Source organism: Leptinotarsa decemlineata, unplaced genomic scaffold (genome assembly GCF_025532065.1).
Source record: "Leptinotarsa decemlineata unplaced genomic scaffold, Ldec_3_MD MMD2_tig00026354_RagTag_RagTag, whole genome shotgun sequence".
Classification (NCBI taxonomy): domain Eukaryota; kingdom Metazoa; phylum Arthropoda; class Insecta; order Coleoptera; family Chrysomelidae; genus Leptinotarsa; species Leptinotarsa decemlineata.
Window position 1 is genome coordinate 8,377,845 of NW_027412702.1, and position 19,322 is coordinate 8,397,166.

At 31.8% G+C, this 19,322-nt stretch overlaps 1 protein-coding gene across 4 annotated transcripts; it reads right to left on the reverse strand.

The window, feature by feature from the left end:
• Positions 1 to 422: 422 nt before the first annotated feature.
• MAN1 (LEM domain-containing inner nuclear membrane protein MAN1) lies at positions 423 to 19,190 on the reverse strand. Of its 4 annotated transcripts, XM_074184171.1 has the most exons (13): positions 18,819 to 19,158; positions 18,643 to 18,748; positions 18,235 to 18,395; positions 13,707 to 13,890; positions 13,276 to 13,654; positions 13,041 to 13,221; positions 12,303 to 12,475; positions 7,718 to 7,938; positions 7,521 to 7,655; positions 7,123 to 7,450; positions 5,328 to 5,466; positions 1,142 to 1,420; positions 423 to 991 (listed from the first exon to the last, which is right to left on the reverse strand). In XM_074184171.1, exons 3-13 carry the CDS (start codon positions 18,393 to 18,395, stop codon positions 862 to 864), a joined length of 2,310 nt encoding a protein of 769 aa, XP_074040272.1. In that variant the 5' UTR covers positions 18,643 to 18,748; positions 18,819 to 19,158; the 3' UTR covers positions 423 to 861. The 4 variants fall into 4 exon arrangements, with proteins under 4 accessions (XP_074040272.1, XP_074040273.1, XP_074040270.1 ...); XM_074184169.1 differs by lacking the exons at positions 423 to 991; positions 1,142 to 1,420 and adding an exon at positions 3,749 to 5,013 and having other exon boundaries at positions 18,819 to 19,190; XM_074184170.1 differs by lacking the exons at positions 423 to 991; positions 1,142 to 1,420 and adding an exon at positions 3,749 to 5,013 and having other exon boundaries at positions 18,643 to 18,761; positions 18,819 to 19,190.
• Positions 19,191 to 19,322: the final 132 nt, after the last annotated feature.

Sequence of the window (19,322 nt, forward strand, 5' to 3'; positions counted from 1 at the left end):
TTAACCACTTTTTGTACTATAAGTTTTAAAGTATTTTTATAGTGACAAAAATATTTTTTATATTCAGATTCCAACAGTGGTATTGAGAAACCAGGGATGAGTTTCAACAAGTTGTGTGATAAAACCGGTGGATAATTATTTTGAATAGTTCATAGGAAGATACTTCAATTTTTGATGTGGTTCACGACACTCAAAGTGTCCTCAATTTCACCCTTTACCAGCCTATTTCATATTATTGAAATCATTTCAAAATACAAATATGTCTGAAAATATCCTTAATGGTGAATCTTATCGAATTCCATTGGTTGTAACTTCTATTTTTGGCATCTATTTTTATTTTTTGTTTTGAACAAAAACTGAGAAAGTTGTTTTTTGTTAGTTTTGAGTTTTTCGTTATATTTGATTGTACAAATAAATGAGCATTTTTTTAATTCATGAATGTGTTTTAATACAAATCAATGTCTTAAACTTACAAGTTATTAAAAATTTCCTATATTACAAAAAACTGTTATAATAAAACTCAATTAACATTCTTACAGAACAGAACAAAGTTAACATTTGAATTCTACTAATATGTGTTAAATAAAAACTTATCAAAAAAATATAATACAGTTTCTTGTTTCATATAAAAACCTCAGTCAGCCTTATGCAATAGTCTAATATCGAAGATTTCCGTCTTTATTTCAGAAGGCAAGTGTTACTTACTGGAGATCGACTCCAAGAAATTTCTCAGGTGTAACAATTCAAACAAATATATCTAGATCAATAGAAACATTAATTGCCTTTAAACCCAATTACTCAAGTCAAACTTTCACGAACATGAGACAAAATTTAAATAATGAAAAATAAAGATTCAATAATTTAACTAGACCAATCTGTGGCAGGCGTTATAGCTTTTAAAAATGGTGGACCAGATACTGGTGAATCAGCAAATCTTTGCATATAACGTTCCAGGCGTAAATACTTGACAGTTACCAGATGGCCAGCATACCTGAAAAGAGAAAATAATATTAGCTTTGAGGTCATTCACAAAAATTTGAATGTACTGTTCCCTATTTCAAACTATAAGCATTACAAATGAATACATTCAACAAGTGACACCATGCACTTTTATTACTGTTAAAACATTTTAAACACTCACCACCAACCATGGAGATTTCTATAAGCAATAGCAGCATCGTTGGGATCAGCACATTTCAAATAAACACAGTTTGAACTTGTATCAACCGCGCAATGTAGGATTCGACACTGGTGAGCACATTTACTAAGAACTGCTTCCCGAATTATGTGCATGTTTCTATCGCCATCTTCTACCATTCCGCGTATTTTGAGACACGGCGTGGGTGAACAAGGCAAGCTATTAACAGATCCAACTTGGGTTTCAAATGCTTGACCTTGCCAGCTCTTGTTTCTTGGAGACCTAAAAAACATACATCAATATATAGGTTAGGAGCTTGATATATAAACTTGCTAAGGAGAATATATGTAGGAAGGGGCTGGACAGAGTAGAAAAAATATTTGTCAATTTAAAAAAATACAGCAACAGCTGTTTTTTTTTTCGCATTTTTGAGAGTTAGCTTCAACATGAGGAACAGAGTCTTTGAAAGTAGGTTTAAATGCATTTAAAGACTTCACCAGGATTGTACCTTCTAGTGTAAAACTTTTTTGGGAAAGGTCTCTTTGTGTATGGTGACAGATGAAGTTTCCCGATTCATTTGCCATAAGGATCACCATACCATAGGGTGAATCATCATACAGATATTACTTCTGCTTTTTGTAAACAACCTACTCAACAGAACATCCAGCCCAATACACAGTTTCGCAGATGACATCATACTACCTTGAACCGGTGAACCAAGAGGACCTTGATCAAGATCATATAATGTTGATCCGTTATTCTTGTGGATTTCAAAAATACTAAGAATTAGAGAACTCTACCAGAAAAACCTATACCTGCTATGAGCCGATATTAATACATTTATATACCACAAACATTATTTTAGAGATACTCCTCCAATAAATGAAATTCTTTTTTTTAATACTCTCTATGAATCTATGTGAATTTACGTCTTTCATCGTTTGTAACAAAACAATGAAAAAGTATCCCATATTACTAGATACAAGAGTGAAAAAGCTATTATAAGCATTTTAACGTTGTTTGTGATTCCAAATAGGTAAATTTATCTCTATAGTTTTTTTACACAGATAGTTGACATTGCACCACATCGGTTTTTCTAAGTATACACTACCTAGCTACATCTTATTCTGTTTTATGAATGATATCCACCAGCACTGCAAAAACTAGCATTTTTGACAAGAGAAGCTATTTTACTCTCCAATAACTTGCAATGATCACCAAGGCACAAATCCATTTTGAAATATTGTTCACATATATGGAAATTATTTGTTCACATTCTTTTCCTAATGCAAAATCTTGAATACTTATTTATATTACTGTTGTCACTATTGCTGTTCACTATTCATTTATAATTGAATTGATTTTCTTTCTTTCATTTAACCGTTTTCCAAGTCCCGAGTCTACCTATCAAGTTTTCTAGATTATTTTCAATATCATTGACATCATTTTTTTACTGTTAACATTTCATTAAAAGTATAGGTGCAAAAATTTCAACATATACAAAATGTACACAAAAATACCTTTTTCTTATGACATGTCCTGTGTGTTTTCTATTTTTTTTGCACATTACTGGCCAATATTTGATTCATTAATTTTTTGGAATTTTGACTTCTGCTTGAATGGTTATCTCAACTTTCACACAGCATAATAGGTAGAATTGGAACCTCTGGCATAAAATGAATCTATTGAAAACTCTTTTCCCACACCAGAAAAAAGTTAGATCATCTAGTGCGAGTTCAGTATTTTAAATAGTTTCACATATATTTTTTAAATGAAAGGTAGTTTTTACAGAAGTTGTCAAGAAAAATTCAACAAAAACACTCCTACAACAATCTCAATTCACTTTATGATACTTTTACTCTATGTAACATCCAAGAAGAGTTGAAGTTTTTTCTTTTTCATACATTCTCATAAGAAGTGTTCATTTTAATTTTTTCTTTCACTCTAATGAAAATTTTATCACTGAAGGATTAGTTTTTAAATGATTTATGATGCTGGTCATATATCCGAAAATGTAGACCATCAACTGAATTTGAAGTTTCTGGAAGGTTTTCTGCAATCTACATTAATTTTGCAAGGGAGCATCGTTGATATATTTTTCAACACATTAAAAACTATGGTAAAAACGTGTTTTTCCATTTTTCAAATTAAACACCACATCTTTAACGAAATGTTTACAGAAGTTTTCTTCGCTTATCATGGTTAACCTGCAGTTTTATTCTTATATTCTCTTAGTTGAAAAAAAAACTATTCAATATCTCTTATTTTTCAATGATTTATTTATATAACATAAAGTTCATACATGTATAAAGTATTACAAGATAAAAATAAATAGTTTTACCTAACTGTAAGGTATTCAAAAGTCAACATAATTCCTATAAAGTTATTGAAATAATTATTTAGACTATCACTTCTATATACTTTGTATTTTGGTTTTTAAAAAATTTAAAAATAGTTTGAAATGAAAAATGTTAAATACAAAATAGTTTTTTTTGTAGAATATCGTACTAACCAAATATGCCTTTTGGTTTTATCACAATCAAAAATCCAACAAATGGATTGAAGTTTTTCTTCAAAAAGGATAACAGGAGTTGAAATAAGTATCTAGTATTCTCAAAATAAAAATAATAACTGTTTCTTTTCTGTTACATTTTGAGTTCAAAAACAATCAATTCCATTTTTACAATGAGGCACTTGAAATGAAAAACAGTCAATTTTGATCCTTCAAAATGGCAGGCAGTAAATGAGTGAAATAAAATTCTTCCAACTTGGGAAACATTGTATTCCAAAGCTCGTCATCCCGTAAAATCTTCTCATATACTATTCCATGTGGGGTCCAGACAATAAAATAGCAAATGTCCCTACCCGTTACGAAAAGTTGGCCCTGCACTTGATAGTAATATTTATCAGTCCGCTTTAAAGTGAAGTTTCTGTTTTCAAAATTAGCGAACAGAATCAGTTTCTGTCTGATGCCATCCTCAGGAGTTACATTTCTTGCTTTATAGGGACACTTGATTTCTACAATAGAATCGTCACCTAAAAGTCCATCGGGTGAAGCAGCAAGGAATGGATAGTTTTTATGAATAAACAGTCCACAGCTGATGACCTTCTGCCCAACTAATATTTCGAAATCTCTAATCGCATTCATTTCATTGTCATTTCCGTATCTGGTATAAATGTTTCCTTGAAAAGTCGAATGTAATATTTCTTCAACCACTTTCTTTCTATCTGTTGAATCCAAGAGTTTACATATTCGCCCAAAATTTGAAGCTGTTAAACGTTTATTTCTCTCCTGATACCACAATGGACTATCTCTTTGGTTTATGGTCATGTTGGAGAGCATTTCAATTTCCTCGGGAGATTTTTTCAACTCTTTCAGAAATTGATTCTTCTTTTGGTCATATTCGTTATCAATTGATCTCTTTTTCGGAGTTGAAGAACGAAGAATTTGTTTTTCGAATGATGACTCAATACTCTTTTCACTGTCTGTAATAGATTCATTGAAAATGTCGTAAATTTCATCTAGATATTGACTGTAATCATTTCCTGATATAGCAGGGATGTGTAAAGAGCTGCACAGTTCGTTCAAATGATACAAACCCAATCCTAAGCTAACTATTCCAGCAACAAGTGCCAAATTTACGCTCATCAATTCTGAATTTGGATCTTCACTGCACACAGAGTGATCCCTTTTACACGTTTGACAATGAAGAACTAAAATGGAGAGAAGCCCTTCTCGAATTTCATTCTTGATGACCACATCAGTGTTTTTACAAAATCGGAAACGGTTGTGCGGAAATTTCAGAACTTCAGTTATTAAATATTGGGCATCAACAATTCTCCTTCCATGACGATAGACATAATCCGAGCGATCCCTGAAAAATAGATAAAATCAAAAATTACCAACCTCTTTAGGCTTTGTTTAGCATTGTTGCTGTACATTTCTGAATTATTATTGGAGCTCACTAAGGTTGTTAATTTTTAAAATTATCTATAGGGATGTTGGGATACTTCCTTGCCTTTGAATAACAATTAGGAAATAGAAACATCAATATGAAATATAAAACTAAATTATGTACAAAAAAATGTATATACTTATACCAGACTTGTACAACACACAATTAGAAAATTGGGACTATTAATTTTCTAATTGTTTTTAAATATTTCAAAATATTTACTAAATACTTACCCTCCCATACTTATATTTGCACTTCCTATCCATCTCCAAACTTCAAATGGCTCTCCTTTCACTTCTTGGACTTCAGTTCTCACTCTCGATTCATTTTCATTTATAAACTGAACTGCTTTCGCCCAAGTTTTTTCTTTTTCTAAAATGGCGATAGAATCATTATTTTTAAATAAGTCGCACAAAGTTTTATTTATGTTTATTTGAAAAACTCAAACTTGTATTGATCACTAGAATTCGTATATAGATATTTTGGATTCAAGAATAGAATGTTTCTTCTTCCAAAGGGAAGCATATATTTGTATATAAATTAATTCCTTGATATTGCAATGATAGATTCTGTTTTGAAAAATATTTTCTCAATTTTATATGGAAGTGTGTCACGAAATCAAATATTCATTTCCGGAAGATCCAAGTGTTCTGAGCAAAATACCTGTTATCTTTTGATATTGTCTTGAAATAATAACATTTTTAAAAGCAACGTTTCTTAGGGATTTGCACAAGAACCTCAGCGATATTGGCGAATAAGATTGAAATAACACTTCTTTTGAAATCGGGCAAACAATTATTATAAAATAAAGCAGCTTCAGGGTATGCTAGGGGGTGGAGCTTCATGTGTATAAAAAGTATACCAAAGAATTTACTATAAAATATTAATGGTTCTCGGATAAGAAACAGATAGAAATCGGTGCATCTGTTGAGAATTACTCCCTGCAGTCCATGACAGTAGTTGTTCCTGAGAATGATGTTCCGACAACCACCGTCAAGAAATATGTCAGAAGACATAACTTTCACTCCTATAAACTGAAGATATCACGTGAATTAAATAAAGATTACCTTGACAGAAAAAGACAGATTTGTGAGTCAGTGTCTGATTGTTAAATTGCAAATTAAAACTGCATAAAAAGTATTTGTTTTAGTGATGAAAGTACTTTTTTCTAAAACGGAAATGTGCGATATCGGTCAGAGATAAACCCACATATTTTCGAGGAAAGTCAAACTCAAACTCCTAGGAAAATAAATGTCTGAGCAGAAATATTGGGAAATCATATTGTTGGTTCCAGATATCTAGAGGAAAATCTGACTGGTTATTTATATTCGGAAATTTTTCAGAACTCCATTCACTCACGGATTTAAAAAAATTGTGGCTAACAATCACGATAAATTAGAGAATCCAGTTGTTTTCCAACAGATGGTGCAACCCCACATTTTTTAGGACTGTGGTTGGATCAGACATATCAAGTATGTGGATTGGTAGGCGTGGTCCGTTAGAATGCCCTGCTCGATCATCGGATTTGACTCCTCTCGATTTTTTCCTTTGGGGTTATTATATCAAATTTAAAGTTTATGTTATGCAACTTCGGGCAATACGGGAACTTACAATACAGGAACTTACCGAAACTTGTGCTAGAATTATCCCAGAAACATTCCAAAATGCTAGAAACGAGTTTGAAAATAGACTGCTTTACTGTCAGGGGCTCATTTCAAATACACAATTTCAAGGCTGACTTAATAAGTAGTCGACCTAGGCAAGAGAAGGCGTCATCAATAACACCAAGTTGTCATTCTCAAATATTAACCTTGGGATGATTTCTTGTCAATTTTTAGTCAGATAATTACTTAGTTCATGTTTAAGTCATTGAAAGTGAACAATTCATGAATTGTTACGGAAATGACTCATTTAATTTTTTTTCAAGAAAATTACCGATGAGATCAACGCCAAGTTGAAGGATATTTATGAAGATTGTACTTCAACATTAAAAAACCGGTCGGTTATAAGTATCATTTTATTACTTACTTTGTCTGTCAACTATGGGCAATATCATATCTCTAACATGGTTGATAACAAGGAATGGATCGCCTCCTTCTTCGCCACAACTCGATTGTAATATATCGATTATTTTCTCCACCATGAAACCAATTTCATCTTTTTGTTTCTGTTGGTAGTGCTTATAATATTTATAAACATAATTGAGCAAGTACAAAGCAGCAAAAATCAATGAAACAAGTAGGACACTGTTAAGAGCCAGATGGAAAGTTTTGTAGAAAGTACATTTCCATGGTAAATCGGGATAAGGAATAACCAGACTTGTGATTTTATCATTTTCATGAAATATCACCTGTTCCTGTAAGAAAAAGTATATGTAACATTTATTTAAATTTGTTTAAAACAAATTTCCTTCTTCAATAACTCACCATATCTTTAGCTATGTCAGCTTCACTAATCAAACCATTGTTATTTTCAGTCTGTGCAATTCTTATGCCCCAATCAGGATTGTTAAATATCAAAATCTCCAAATTATGCAGATCAGACCTGATTTGCATAGGATCCTAAAAAATTAAATCAAAGCTTAGAAAAAACAAGAAATTTTTCAGAAAAAATCGTTGTTCACCTGTATAGCATAATTTGATACACAAAAATTCACTATTTCAGAAGAAGTCATATGTGGTTTCAGAGTTTTGTCAAAACATTTATTAGCAATCGCTCTCTTCTGTAATTCTGGTTTCAATGCAATCAACAATTCAAGAGCTGTGGTGACGTCACTTTCAAAAATGCAGTTGACACCTTTTTTGAAATTGGTGTCATTGGGAATGCAATAAGGAATTACATAATCTGAAAATAAATAACAAAAAATGAGAAACAAAGTGCAATTGAGCAATGAAGTAATCTGAATTAAAGTTGATACCCTTTACATATTTTGAAACTAGTGGAGCCTTTAAATGCCCCCTCTAGACGCGCGCTTAGCGTCGAGAAGAGATGATGCTAACATGCCGTTTTTTATCTCATGATGATGCTAACTTGGCTAGCAAAACACGCGTCGAGAGACAGCATTTTTGTTCTGGCGTTGTTCAATAGGAATTGGACATATTCAAATAGTACTTTCTAAAGGTATAGCTGTTAAACTATTTGCAACAATTTTTTTTAAACATAATGATCTAGAAGTTTTTTCCTTCATCCAACATGGCAAATTAGCAAAGATGACGTACTACTTCTTCATGTACTCCCATAATGTGGATATCAAATAGAAGGCTTTGATGAAAAGAACACAAACAACACGACACGAAAGAATTTGCTGACAAGAATATAGAAACTTTATGCACCCAATGATATGAATATCAAATTGTAGAGTTCAAGGGGAAAAATTAAAAATGGAAAAAGATGGCCAACATTTCAATTTCAAAGAATTATAACTCGATAAAGGCTATGGATAGTTCAGTGATGCAAAACTAAGGAACATGTTCAGTGATAACTAAAAAATAAAAAATAATAAAAAAAAATTTCAAGTACAAGCTTTCATATACCAGCTATAAAAAAATGAACTTCAAATGAAATCCAATCCCTCTAGTTATTAAAATACATAATTTATGTAATATAAAAGCTTATCGAGATTTATCATTGTAGAAATAAGAATACAATCTTGATATTGACCTAAATAATCAATTCTACAAAAAAATGTTTTTTATAAAATAGAACCTCGTGACAAGCTTCTATATTATATACATTGAGTAAACGGAACTTGTACTTGAAAATTATATTTTACTATTAATTTAATCAACAGTAATCAATGCCCCTGAACTGCTATTGGTGATTAACATTAATATTCAGTTCGAGAAATAGACTAATGGATGTCGCCACTCTGGTGAGATAGTATACTATTTCATGAGAACCTAGAATAGAATATGACTATTATAAATTTTGATATTTACCGAACATTTCAACTGATGAGTATTTTGTCATGACTTTGCCACAACTTTTTATTCCGTGTTTCACATCAACACTTAGTTTTATATATTTTATTTAGTTTTTACTGTTCAATACCGACATTGTGTTTTGTCTCTTGTATGGAAAAAAGCTGGTAAAATCAGTGTTTTCGTTAACCAGCTGTCGCCCCCTTGAACTACAACCCTCAAAAGTCGAGCGAGCTATGGATTAACGAGGTCTCGCCTCGCCATATTATTCACATAATGAATGAATGAGTTCAGCTGTTCATTCAATATAATTAAAATCAAAGTCTTATGGGAAGGGAGCACTTGCTCCAATGTTGAAATCATCATTTGCCATTATGCATCAATAACATATGTACATCTGTAACATCTTTACCTTCTATAATTAATATCTCATCAACTATACTTTCAGATTTAGATCTAAATTTCGGGAAGGGTAATTTCTGAATTTTTGGGGAAAATAATCTATATATGGAAATGTGTGTGTGTGTGCTCATATATTACAATACCCACTCATTTTGTGACATGTACGGAAGCTGTAGCTTCGTTAAGAACTAAATAAATTGGCATTGGTATAAATGTATTGATTGCTGATGTCGGAGGGAGGTAGTTACCCCCTCTATAAATCTGCCCTTGCTTGTAGGTAGGTAATATTGATCCTGTATAACATTTTATTTTTCAAACAATGCAGCGGCGGCTCGTAGGAGGAGGCAAGGGAGGCTTCGCCTCCCCATAAAATTTGAGGCTATTTATTGCAATAAATTAAAAGATATTGACAAATAATTATGATTATTTTTTTCTAAAAATGATTGGGTATCATTACTTTACCATTAATTTTTAATATAAATACATAATATGCCCGAAAAAACACTATCACTCACTACATAGTACCTACCACACTGTATCCTGCATCAACAAAACTCAAACGCATCGCCCATGAATGAATCAACTATCAACCTGAAATAATAAATGCCATACGTTGCAAGGAAGCCAAGCCTCCGACCACTTTAAAAAACACAGGCTCCAAGAGACCGATCCAACCAGCGACATACGTCCCGATTTGTAATTTCAGTTGCAGAAATTATAGCGTCAGAGGAGGCTTGCCTTCAGTTGGTCTCCGTTAGTGTACGAATGCGTTTGTTTTTTATTTAATTATTCGGACGGGATACCGTGACGGACCGGGACTAAAAAATATTCCGGTAAATCATTTTAGTGTTTCTTGATAATATTTGTTATTTGTGTATAAAACAGGCAGTATTTTATTATAGCAGTGCTTTTTGGTAATATTTTTAATGTGTTTTCTTTCAATTTCAAGGTGTTTTCAGGTTTTCACTTTTCGGTAAGTTTTTTTTCCGTTTATTATGGATAAGTTGGACAAAAGTAAAACATCTGACGATATAGTCGATTGGTTGCTGACAAATAATTTTAAGTCTTTATCTTATGATAATAAATTTAACATTATTAAAACTCTGGAAAGGTCTCAACCAAATTTGATTTCAATTAAAACGTCAGATAATCGACAAAATCGTGGATTTAATATTAGTTGGTACGATAAATGCGATTGGTTAACCGGCTCCATTAAACGAGAAAAACTTTTATGTTGGCCCTGTATTTTATTTTCCGTACAAACCGAATACCAAACGTGGTCTAAAATAGGATACTCCGATTTAAAAAATTTACCTCGCGTTATGGGGCAAATATAATTCACAATTTGGCACTTTTTTAAAGGTAGCGTTTTTTCGGGCACCTCAAAAAACATCCAAAATGAGCTTATTATAGACAGTGCGGCATACATTATTAAGGAAAATATAAGCAAGGAGATTCAAAGTGTTTCTTTTTTTGCATGGGAAATTGATGAAACTACCGATATTACCTGTACATCACAACTTTCAATCGTTTTTAGATATGTCAAAGATGGTAATGTGGTAGAACGTTTTATGGGTTTTCATGATGTTTCATCTGGGCGCACAGCTGACGATTTGTTTAATTTTTCAATTCGTACGTGTGACACCTATAATTTTAGGCAAAAGTTCATTGCGCAAACCTATGATGGGGCTGCTGTCATGGCCGGCCATTTAAATGGTTTACAAACTAAAATAAAGTCTATAGCTCCTCATGCACTTTTCACGCTTTGTCAAGCCCATGCCCTAACTTTAGTATTAAGCAAAGCGTGCAACAACATAAAAATTTTCGCGGCTCCGGCGGGCTTTTCTGTGTATATATAATCTATGTGACTTAAGCCTCCCCTGTTCTCCAATGCATGAGCCGTCACTGAAACAATGTATGACAACCAAGACCTTCGAAACTCATAGATACATATTATTATTCACATCGAAATGAAATTATTTTCAGTATATATTGGAAATGGTAGCTTTGAGTTATTCCATTCCATTCCTGAAACACATTCCTTGAAACACACATTTTCACATGTAGAAAGGCATGTTAATCAGATTGGTACTGAAGAGCCCTAAGGCAAGTGTCTTACGGCGAAATATCGGATGTAAACCAGTGAGGATGACAGTGTTCTATGTAAATGAAATTTTTACTTTCATTTAGTATATTGTTTAGGAATCCTGTGAATGATATCAGATTTAATTCCATAAAGAATGTTTGAAATACAAACTGGGTAGAGGAAAGTTTTTTTTGTATAATTCAGTGTTCATATAAATTATTTTTCTTTCGTGTAATTCAATATTTATATAAAAGTAGCCGTTTCTAGAGGGTTCCAGTTCGTGTCTGTAAATATTTATTCCAAACTCTTCAGAACTGAAATATTAGCAACTCATTGAACATTGTCATGTTGGAATTATAATTAAAATGTCATGTATTCATGACATGAAAGATAATCTTATTCACAATGAGAGTGATGCTATATAGTAACACTTCGGCAGTCTCAGCATTCATCCTGCCATCAATATTTAATACCCAATAAATATTTTGGCTTGTGATGAAAGAAAATATAAGGTTAGGGGAATTAAAAAAAAAAAAAACAATGGTGAGGCAGCAAAATATTTATTGTTTATTAAAAATTGTACAAAATAAAATGCTAGAAAACAACACATGAAAATCCACATACCGCTATATTTTTATTAAAATTCAAAATTAAAATTCAATTGACTTGGGAAAAATAAACAGATCATAATTCACTGGATTTGACTTAAGAGTGCAAGAATGACCATTAAAACAATTATTAGACCTTATCACCCTCATAAAAAAAAGACGTTCAAGGCTTTACATAGCGGTGAGTCTTACCCGGAGAAATAACAGAAGTATCAGATCTCATTCCCATGTACAAAATTGCCAGAACTACAAAAAACAGAGCCGCACCAGCCAATACAGCAAATGACACGAAGTTATTCTTCAAGAAATTATTCTGGTTAACTTTGTAATCGTAAGTAGTGTCTCTTCCTCTGGCTGCCCTGAAACTAAACACAAAATTTAACAATAAACAATATAGTTAAATCATCTTTAATCCTAATAGGAGTCAAATGGAAAACTCATTAGGGTCGTACTGAATAAGTATGTGTTCCAATCAAAAAAATGTAATTGTTGAATCATCAAATTATTGGAAATCTTCAAAATTTCAAATAAAGTTTGAAAGACTTTTCTGAAACAATTTGGCATACTACAAATGTTATATTATGTAGTCAAAGATCGATATTTAATATCTAGATATGCTAGGAATCCAAAATTTTAAATAAGATTGGCTTCTTAAATAAAATTTAGTGTGAAACTTGTATATTATCATGGATAGTGTTATTAATTTTCATAAGAAATGGGTCACTGTATTCATAATTCGAAAATTTGTGTAAGATTGCCAAAGAAATAGTCATAGGGCTGGTTTACATTACAAATCAACATATTTTTCTCAACTCACACATTTCAGCAGCTTTCTGATTCATACAATTCATAAAAACTATGCTGTTTTTATATTTTAAAGGAACATTATATACCAACATTTTTAGATCTACATTCAAAACTATATTTCACCTGCTTAATTGACCTCTGACAAAGGTAGATGAACCATTAGTGTCATGTTCCTTGATATCTTTCTTATAGTCCTGATCATTCTTCTGGCTGGACAATGCAGACAATCTCTTAGTGAAATTGCTGAGAAATGGAGTCTCTTCTTTTGAGGGTAAACTTGATGAATACACTGGACTTTCATAAGCTGAAAAACATTGCCACATCAAAAATATTTTCAACTAAAAATTGCACCACTTACATGGCGTATTCAGACTCAACCTGGATCTGATTTCATTCAATTTATCAGAAGCATATTCTGAAGCCAAAGATGGTGAATTATATGTTGATACTCGACTAGGCGACGCATTAATATTGAATGAAACATTCCTTGTAGAACTGTAGGAAGTATCTGTTGATTTAGGAGGCGAGTATCTAACTGATGATGAGTTGGGAGATGTTACTGGTAAATTTTTGCTAAAATTAGATGTTCCCTTTATCAACTTATAATTGTTGACGATATCAGATTCAGATTCCGACCCTGTATCAAATTCATCTTGGGCAGATTTAATGATTTTCTGTGTCTTGGTTGTAGTTGTAGTTGTCGTTCTTGATTCATGTTTGACAGGACTTCTAGACAACTAAAAATACTTGGAATTATTTGTTGATTGCCCAATTTTCAATATACTTAACCTGGATTCCAACATTATTCTCAGGTTCTGGAGACTCATTGAAACGCGTACTTTTCCTAACTTTAACACCAACTGAAGGAGGCTGCATTATTGGAGCTGCCATGGTGATCCTTCTATTTTCCTTCTTCTTTGATACTTTTAGCTCCGAGTCACTATCTTCCTCACTAGAGTATCGACCCATAGACCTAAAAACAAAACATTTCAATTTTTGGTGAATGAAAAGAAAAATGTGGAGAATAAGGTTGATCCCCCAGTTTCTCAACTTTCAGTTCTCCTACAAGCAACCTCCTATCCACATCAAAGAGAGAAGTAGACAAAGGGCAGAGTTATCAATCTGAACAGGGTCCAATGAGACAGTTGTTCAGGCGGAAACCTAGGCCATTGATTTATGTGTAGTGAGAACGGCGGAAACCAACCTCATACAAAAATCAATAAAAATGATCTTGCATAGTCAAGCAGTTGTGGAAATACTTGGCACTCATCGGGCACTGTCCAAAATGGTGTTGAAGTTCCAAAAAAAAACTCTTTTTAATAGTAAGAGAATAAATTTTCACTGTTCTGAATTTCTGGCCTCCCGGCCTGAAAAATAATAAGCTATCAACTTCCTTATAACGGAAGTAATTTCATCAGACCAGAACCTGTCATAGACATGGCTTTAGGTTTTGCCATACAAAATTGACCCCATTTCAAAGCATTGCTTAAGGTCACTAGCATCTGAATCATCATCTGTTTGGAAAATGATGAAATAGCCTGACTGATGTAAATCAGGTTAACAATTTTTGGGAGAGTCTCACTCTCGCCATAGAACTTGAAAATTCATTCACCAAAAAACGAATCCAATTCTTCAAGAAGCTGGACTCATTTAGAGGCATTTGAATTGATGTGAGTCACAATAAAACCTTTGCTTTATACATCATACGCCATATATTTTATACATTTACATTTTATATATTTCATACATTTTACATCTATAGTATTTGGGTTAAGGTTTGGACGTGTCCATAAATTGTAAATTTTCTTGAGACAAGAATGAAATGAAATGCAGTTTGCACTGAAGGGTTGAACTCACCCTAACCTAAGAGCAGCCCTCACACATCTTTGAGAGACTTGTATTTTTGTGTCACAACAACTACTTTGATACAATGAATGGCATTCTTGAAAAAATATAAGAATATTCAAGTAACTCTTTAGTTTGAACACACTTGAGGAAGTTATTGTGAAGTGAAACATGTGTTGCGGTTTTTGTGAAGTATTCAGTGAAAATCTCACCATAAAATGTTACTTGAATACAAAATTATTACTAAGCGTCTTCAGGAGATTTATGTGAGTCACGTGATTATCTACAATAACATGCAATTTCATATATTTGAATTATAAAGCTACTTCTCCAAGAAAATTTCATACAAATTTGTTACCTCACTAAATAAGATAAACTTCTCACTTTTCTTAGTCAGTTTGATATTTTGTTAAGAAAAAATATATTTTTTCATTTTCTGGTTGGTTCATAAATCAATTTAAATCTTTGAGCACAGTGTCTCGATTAATAACCATGGGAGCATTCACACACCACACTTCTAATGTTACCGTAATGAAAATTAATTTTTTTTTTTTGGTAGAACTGTGTATAAACTACCCTAAAACAAAATATTCATTTTAACGGTTCATGCTGGTTAAAAAAACTTTTATAAGATGCCTATTTTTATCTGTTGATCACAAATATTAAGTCAAAACTTGGCTCATCAGTCAACATTCCGATAATGTTAAAAAATCTACAATTTAGTGGACTCAGTTCTGGTAATAAAAACTCATAAGAGACAGCTTCTTTTCACTATGCTGAAGACCTTCACTCACCCATTTCATGTATTTTCACATAATGAAAAACTTATGGAAACATGTTCTAAGTGATATCGATGATTCACTTTTTTATTTTTATTATTTTTTAGTAGTATAACTAAAAAAGTATCCATCAAGAAATTTTACTTAGCTTTGCCCTAAAACAACGTACATGTTTTGTTTATTCCCACACTTTAACCACAACTTCTCAATCAAACCTTCTTTAAAATGAAATACTACACAATCTACATTTGCGGAAGGCACATTCTGTTTACTTTGCTAAAATTGATTCCCATTTACTTTATGAAGTTTGCTTCTGGTGAAATTGTAAGCAATATCTTTTCAATATGGTATCGTCCTTACAAAAAAAGGCCAGCAGATATTTATGGATGGCAGTTATAGGTCTTTTAATTTTGGAAACAGTGTGTTTTATCCATAAAATGTATAAAATTCAAATTGATACTACTTCAACATTTACACTACACTTATACAAAATTCGATCATCTTCAAAAGTGAGAAGTTATTTAATTATCCTCCCATTAACTCAAGTCGAATACAGAATGAAAAAAGGTTTAGAAATAAGGTAAAAAATTCTTGTTGCGAGAGCCTATCTTTAAAATTGCCTAACCTAATTCTATGATAATCTTAATTAAGTTCAACCAATTTCAATGAAATGAATAAAATCACTTTTGTCTAATTTCCACTAGTTTTGACAAAAGTGTTCTCATTAATTTTATTAAAGTGATCATGAATTTCCATAAAATAAACAAATCATCAATTGCACAAGTTCAACTAACTGTAATAGTTATGAAAGTTTATTTGCTGTATTTCAATATTTTGTTGGCGTTTTTAAGATGGTTACATTTTTTTCTATTGCTTTTACATGTATTCATTTTACCTGTATGTATTAAAAACCTTCTTGTATTTTTTATTTATATTTTCTGCAATTCTTTCTCAATAAGAAATACATTCTAGAGACAATAAAGTGTAATTTAATTGAATGACAAAAAAGAAGGTGGCATTCCTGATCTGAAATCTGAAGCCCTAAAAGCAAGTATTATTATACAAATCCAAAAAGGTACAAACACAACTGAACCAAGTGAATTTCAACCAAGTAAAATAATGCCTCTATTAGAAAAACTACTTGACTTAACTGTATATGAACAATTGATGAATCATGTTTTGAAAAATCATATAGTGATGAATAATCCACCAGGATTTAGACCTAAATATTCATGTGAATTTTCATTCCAGTTAATGAGCTAGATCACCATAAATATATTGTATGTGTATTCTTGGATCTTAAACGAGCTTTTGAAGCGACTGACAGAAAATTTTTACCAACGAAATTATCTTGATAAGGTGTTGGAGACGAAGTAGATGGATGAATAATAACTATATAATCGAAAACAAAACATTATAAACGGTTTACATCATCAGATATTAGTATTGATTCAGGAATGTCATAGGATATCTCCGTATTTTTTGTATTTGAATGATACTGATGTAATCAAGTGTGAGTTCATCAACCTTTTTACCTATGATACTATGTTAGAATGCAGCGATGTAAATTTAGAAATAGCTATTCAAAAAATTAATATAAGTTTGATGTGTGTCAATAAGTATCTCCAAATTAATAAACTGAAACCAAATGTGTCCACAACCAAAGCTATGATATTTACAAATAAATTCCTGTTTTTTGAGAAAATCACAAAATTTAACCGAATCTCGAATAACTATATAAGACAATTATTCAGCAGTATTTTGAGTATTCCTCATCAGTAAGTATTATTTTGATTCACTACATATGAAATGAATGATCTACAAAATCGAGGTATGAGAATAATTTTACAAATGAATCGCTCAACTTCCATCTACTTCATGAAGGACTCAGTTATCACTTTCCAAACAGCTATACAATCGTACAATAATTTATATCTACAAAATACTGAATAAAGATATGGTAACAATTTATATATCAAGAACTACCACTCAAGGGTTTTTGTGTCACATTGAAATGTTTTTAGATTGTTTTGTGTATTCCGTGTTAGGAATCACACGTTGAAAGGTAAGACCTCGTTAGTCTTTAGCTCGCACAAGTTTCTTAAGTTCTGAGAGTTGTCGTTCGTATGGGGGCGGCAGCTGATTAACGGAAAAAAAGTTTTTGAACAGAACAGATTCAAGTTTATTTAAAAAAATGTTATTAGGAGTGATTGTAGTTTACTATTGTACATTTTGAACATTTATATATTGGGATATCTTAACTCAATAAAGAACTACCTATTTACCTTTTCGATAGATATATAAATTTGACCACATCCCAGTCATTTACAGTTTAATTTTATAACACTGACAATAGGACCAAAGAAAAAGTCCCTTGCAAAAACATTATAAAGTTTTGTAAACAAATATGATCTAGTAAAAGATACAATTTTTAGGAAATAAAAAAAGTGTCATTTTACAAGATATTATTACCAGTTCCTGAAATAATCGATTTTTCAACTAATAAGTGATCATATCTTTGACTTCAGACAACAAGAATGTGCAAAATTGATAATAATTATTCAAAAACTTGCAGTAGTACTTGAAACGAATATTGAACAATAGTCGGTATGATATTTGTCTATGTCTATAAACTAAAATTTGAGATTACTATAAATTCCTCAGCTTATTCCATATAAAAATAATTTACAAACCTTCTGGTTCCTTCTGAGCCGATTTTATTCTTATTTTCAAGAAGCATTTTCAGCTTTTTTGCCATAACCTTTCTTGTTGTCCCAGTTATAGGCATAACTGGAAATCCAAACTCCAAGAGTTTTGTACGCAATTCTGCATCAGAAAGCTTATCGACGTCCATCTACAAAAAAAGGTGATTCTTTCAAATACAATCATTTCATAATATTGAGGAAAGGACCAACTTGAATACATCTTTTGGAATCAATGAAAGCACAGCTTCTTGGTTCAATAGCCCCACTGCCTCATACATATGATTTTTAGTTTTTGAAATATTTCATTTCAGGTTTAATAGAACAAGTAATGGAGATACTAGCTCAATAAAATCGAAAAAATTATAACTGCCTCAATGTTGGCAGTCTATATCTTACCTTGTATTATTGTTCAGATTTTTATTCTATTGATATGTTAAATTTATTTTATTTCACATTTGGGAACAAAATGTATCTCCTCAGCCCTGTGAATCTTGACCTTGGCCTGAAAATAATAACTACCAATAATAATGGTTTAATAGTAATACCTCATAGTTGAATGAAGCTTAACTTACCCAATATTACAGAAAAAATCGTGGTAATAGTGATATCTGCAATATTTTGCAATGTTCTAAAATGATATAAAATCCAAGCACATTCCCAACGTACACAGCAAATTCCTTAAATAGAAATGACGTTATAACAAGATGGCGCAGAAAGCGCGGCTTTCTAGGATACGAGACTTTTATCAATACATGAAAACGAAATTTCCGTCTGAGACCAATAGTATTTGAAAAATGGAAACTAAATTGAAATACAAAATCGCTTTAAATTTTGAAAATGCTAAAAAACCATGGATTTTTTTTAGCGTTTTCCAATCAGTGCATATAGAGTTTTTGTCTGTACTCTATTTCTCAATACATCAATTAAGGATAGAAATATACTAAATCTGCTTCGGTTTCCCCAATGGAAAACACTGGGAATTAGTGGGTTGTATGTTGAAAAGAAATAAACAGAGTAAAAAAATGTTCAGTTTGCATTTTAGATGTCAGTTTCGTCACAGATTAATCTGTGGTTCC

What these genes read in the sequence shown, in the direction of transcription:
- MAN1 (XM_074184169.1), bottom strand. Translation starts at nt 18,395, where the DNA reads ATGGACGTCGATAAGCTTTCTGATGCAGAATTGCGTACAAAACTCTTG. An exon ending in GTTGAGTCTGAATACGCCAT is followed by an intron (nt 13,222 to 13,275) that starts GTAAGTGGTGCA and finishes AATGTTTTTCAG; the next exon opens with CTTATGAAAGTCCAGTGTAT. An exon ending in CTGACATAGCTAAAGATATG is followed by an intron (nt 7,451 to 7,520) that starts GTGAGTTATTGA and finishes TTTTTCTTACAG; the next exon opens with GAACAGGTGATATTTCATGA.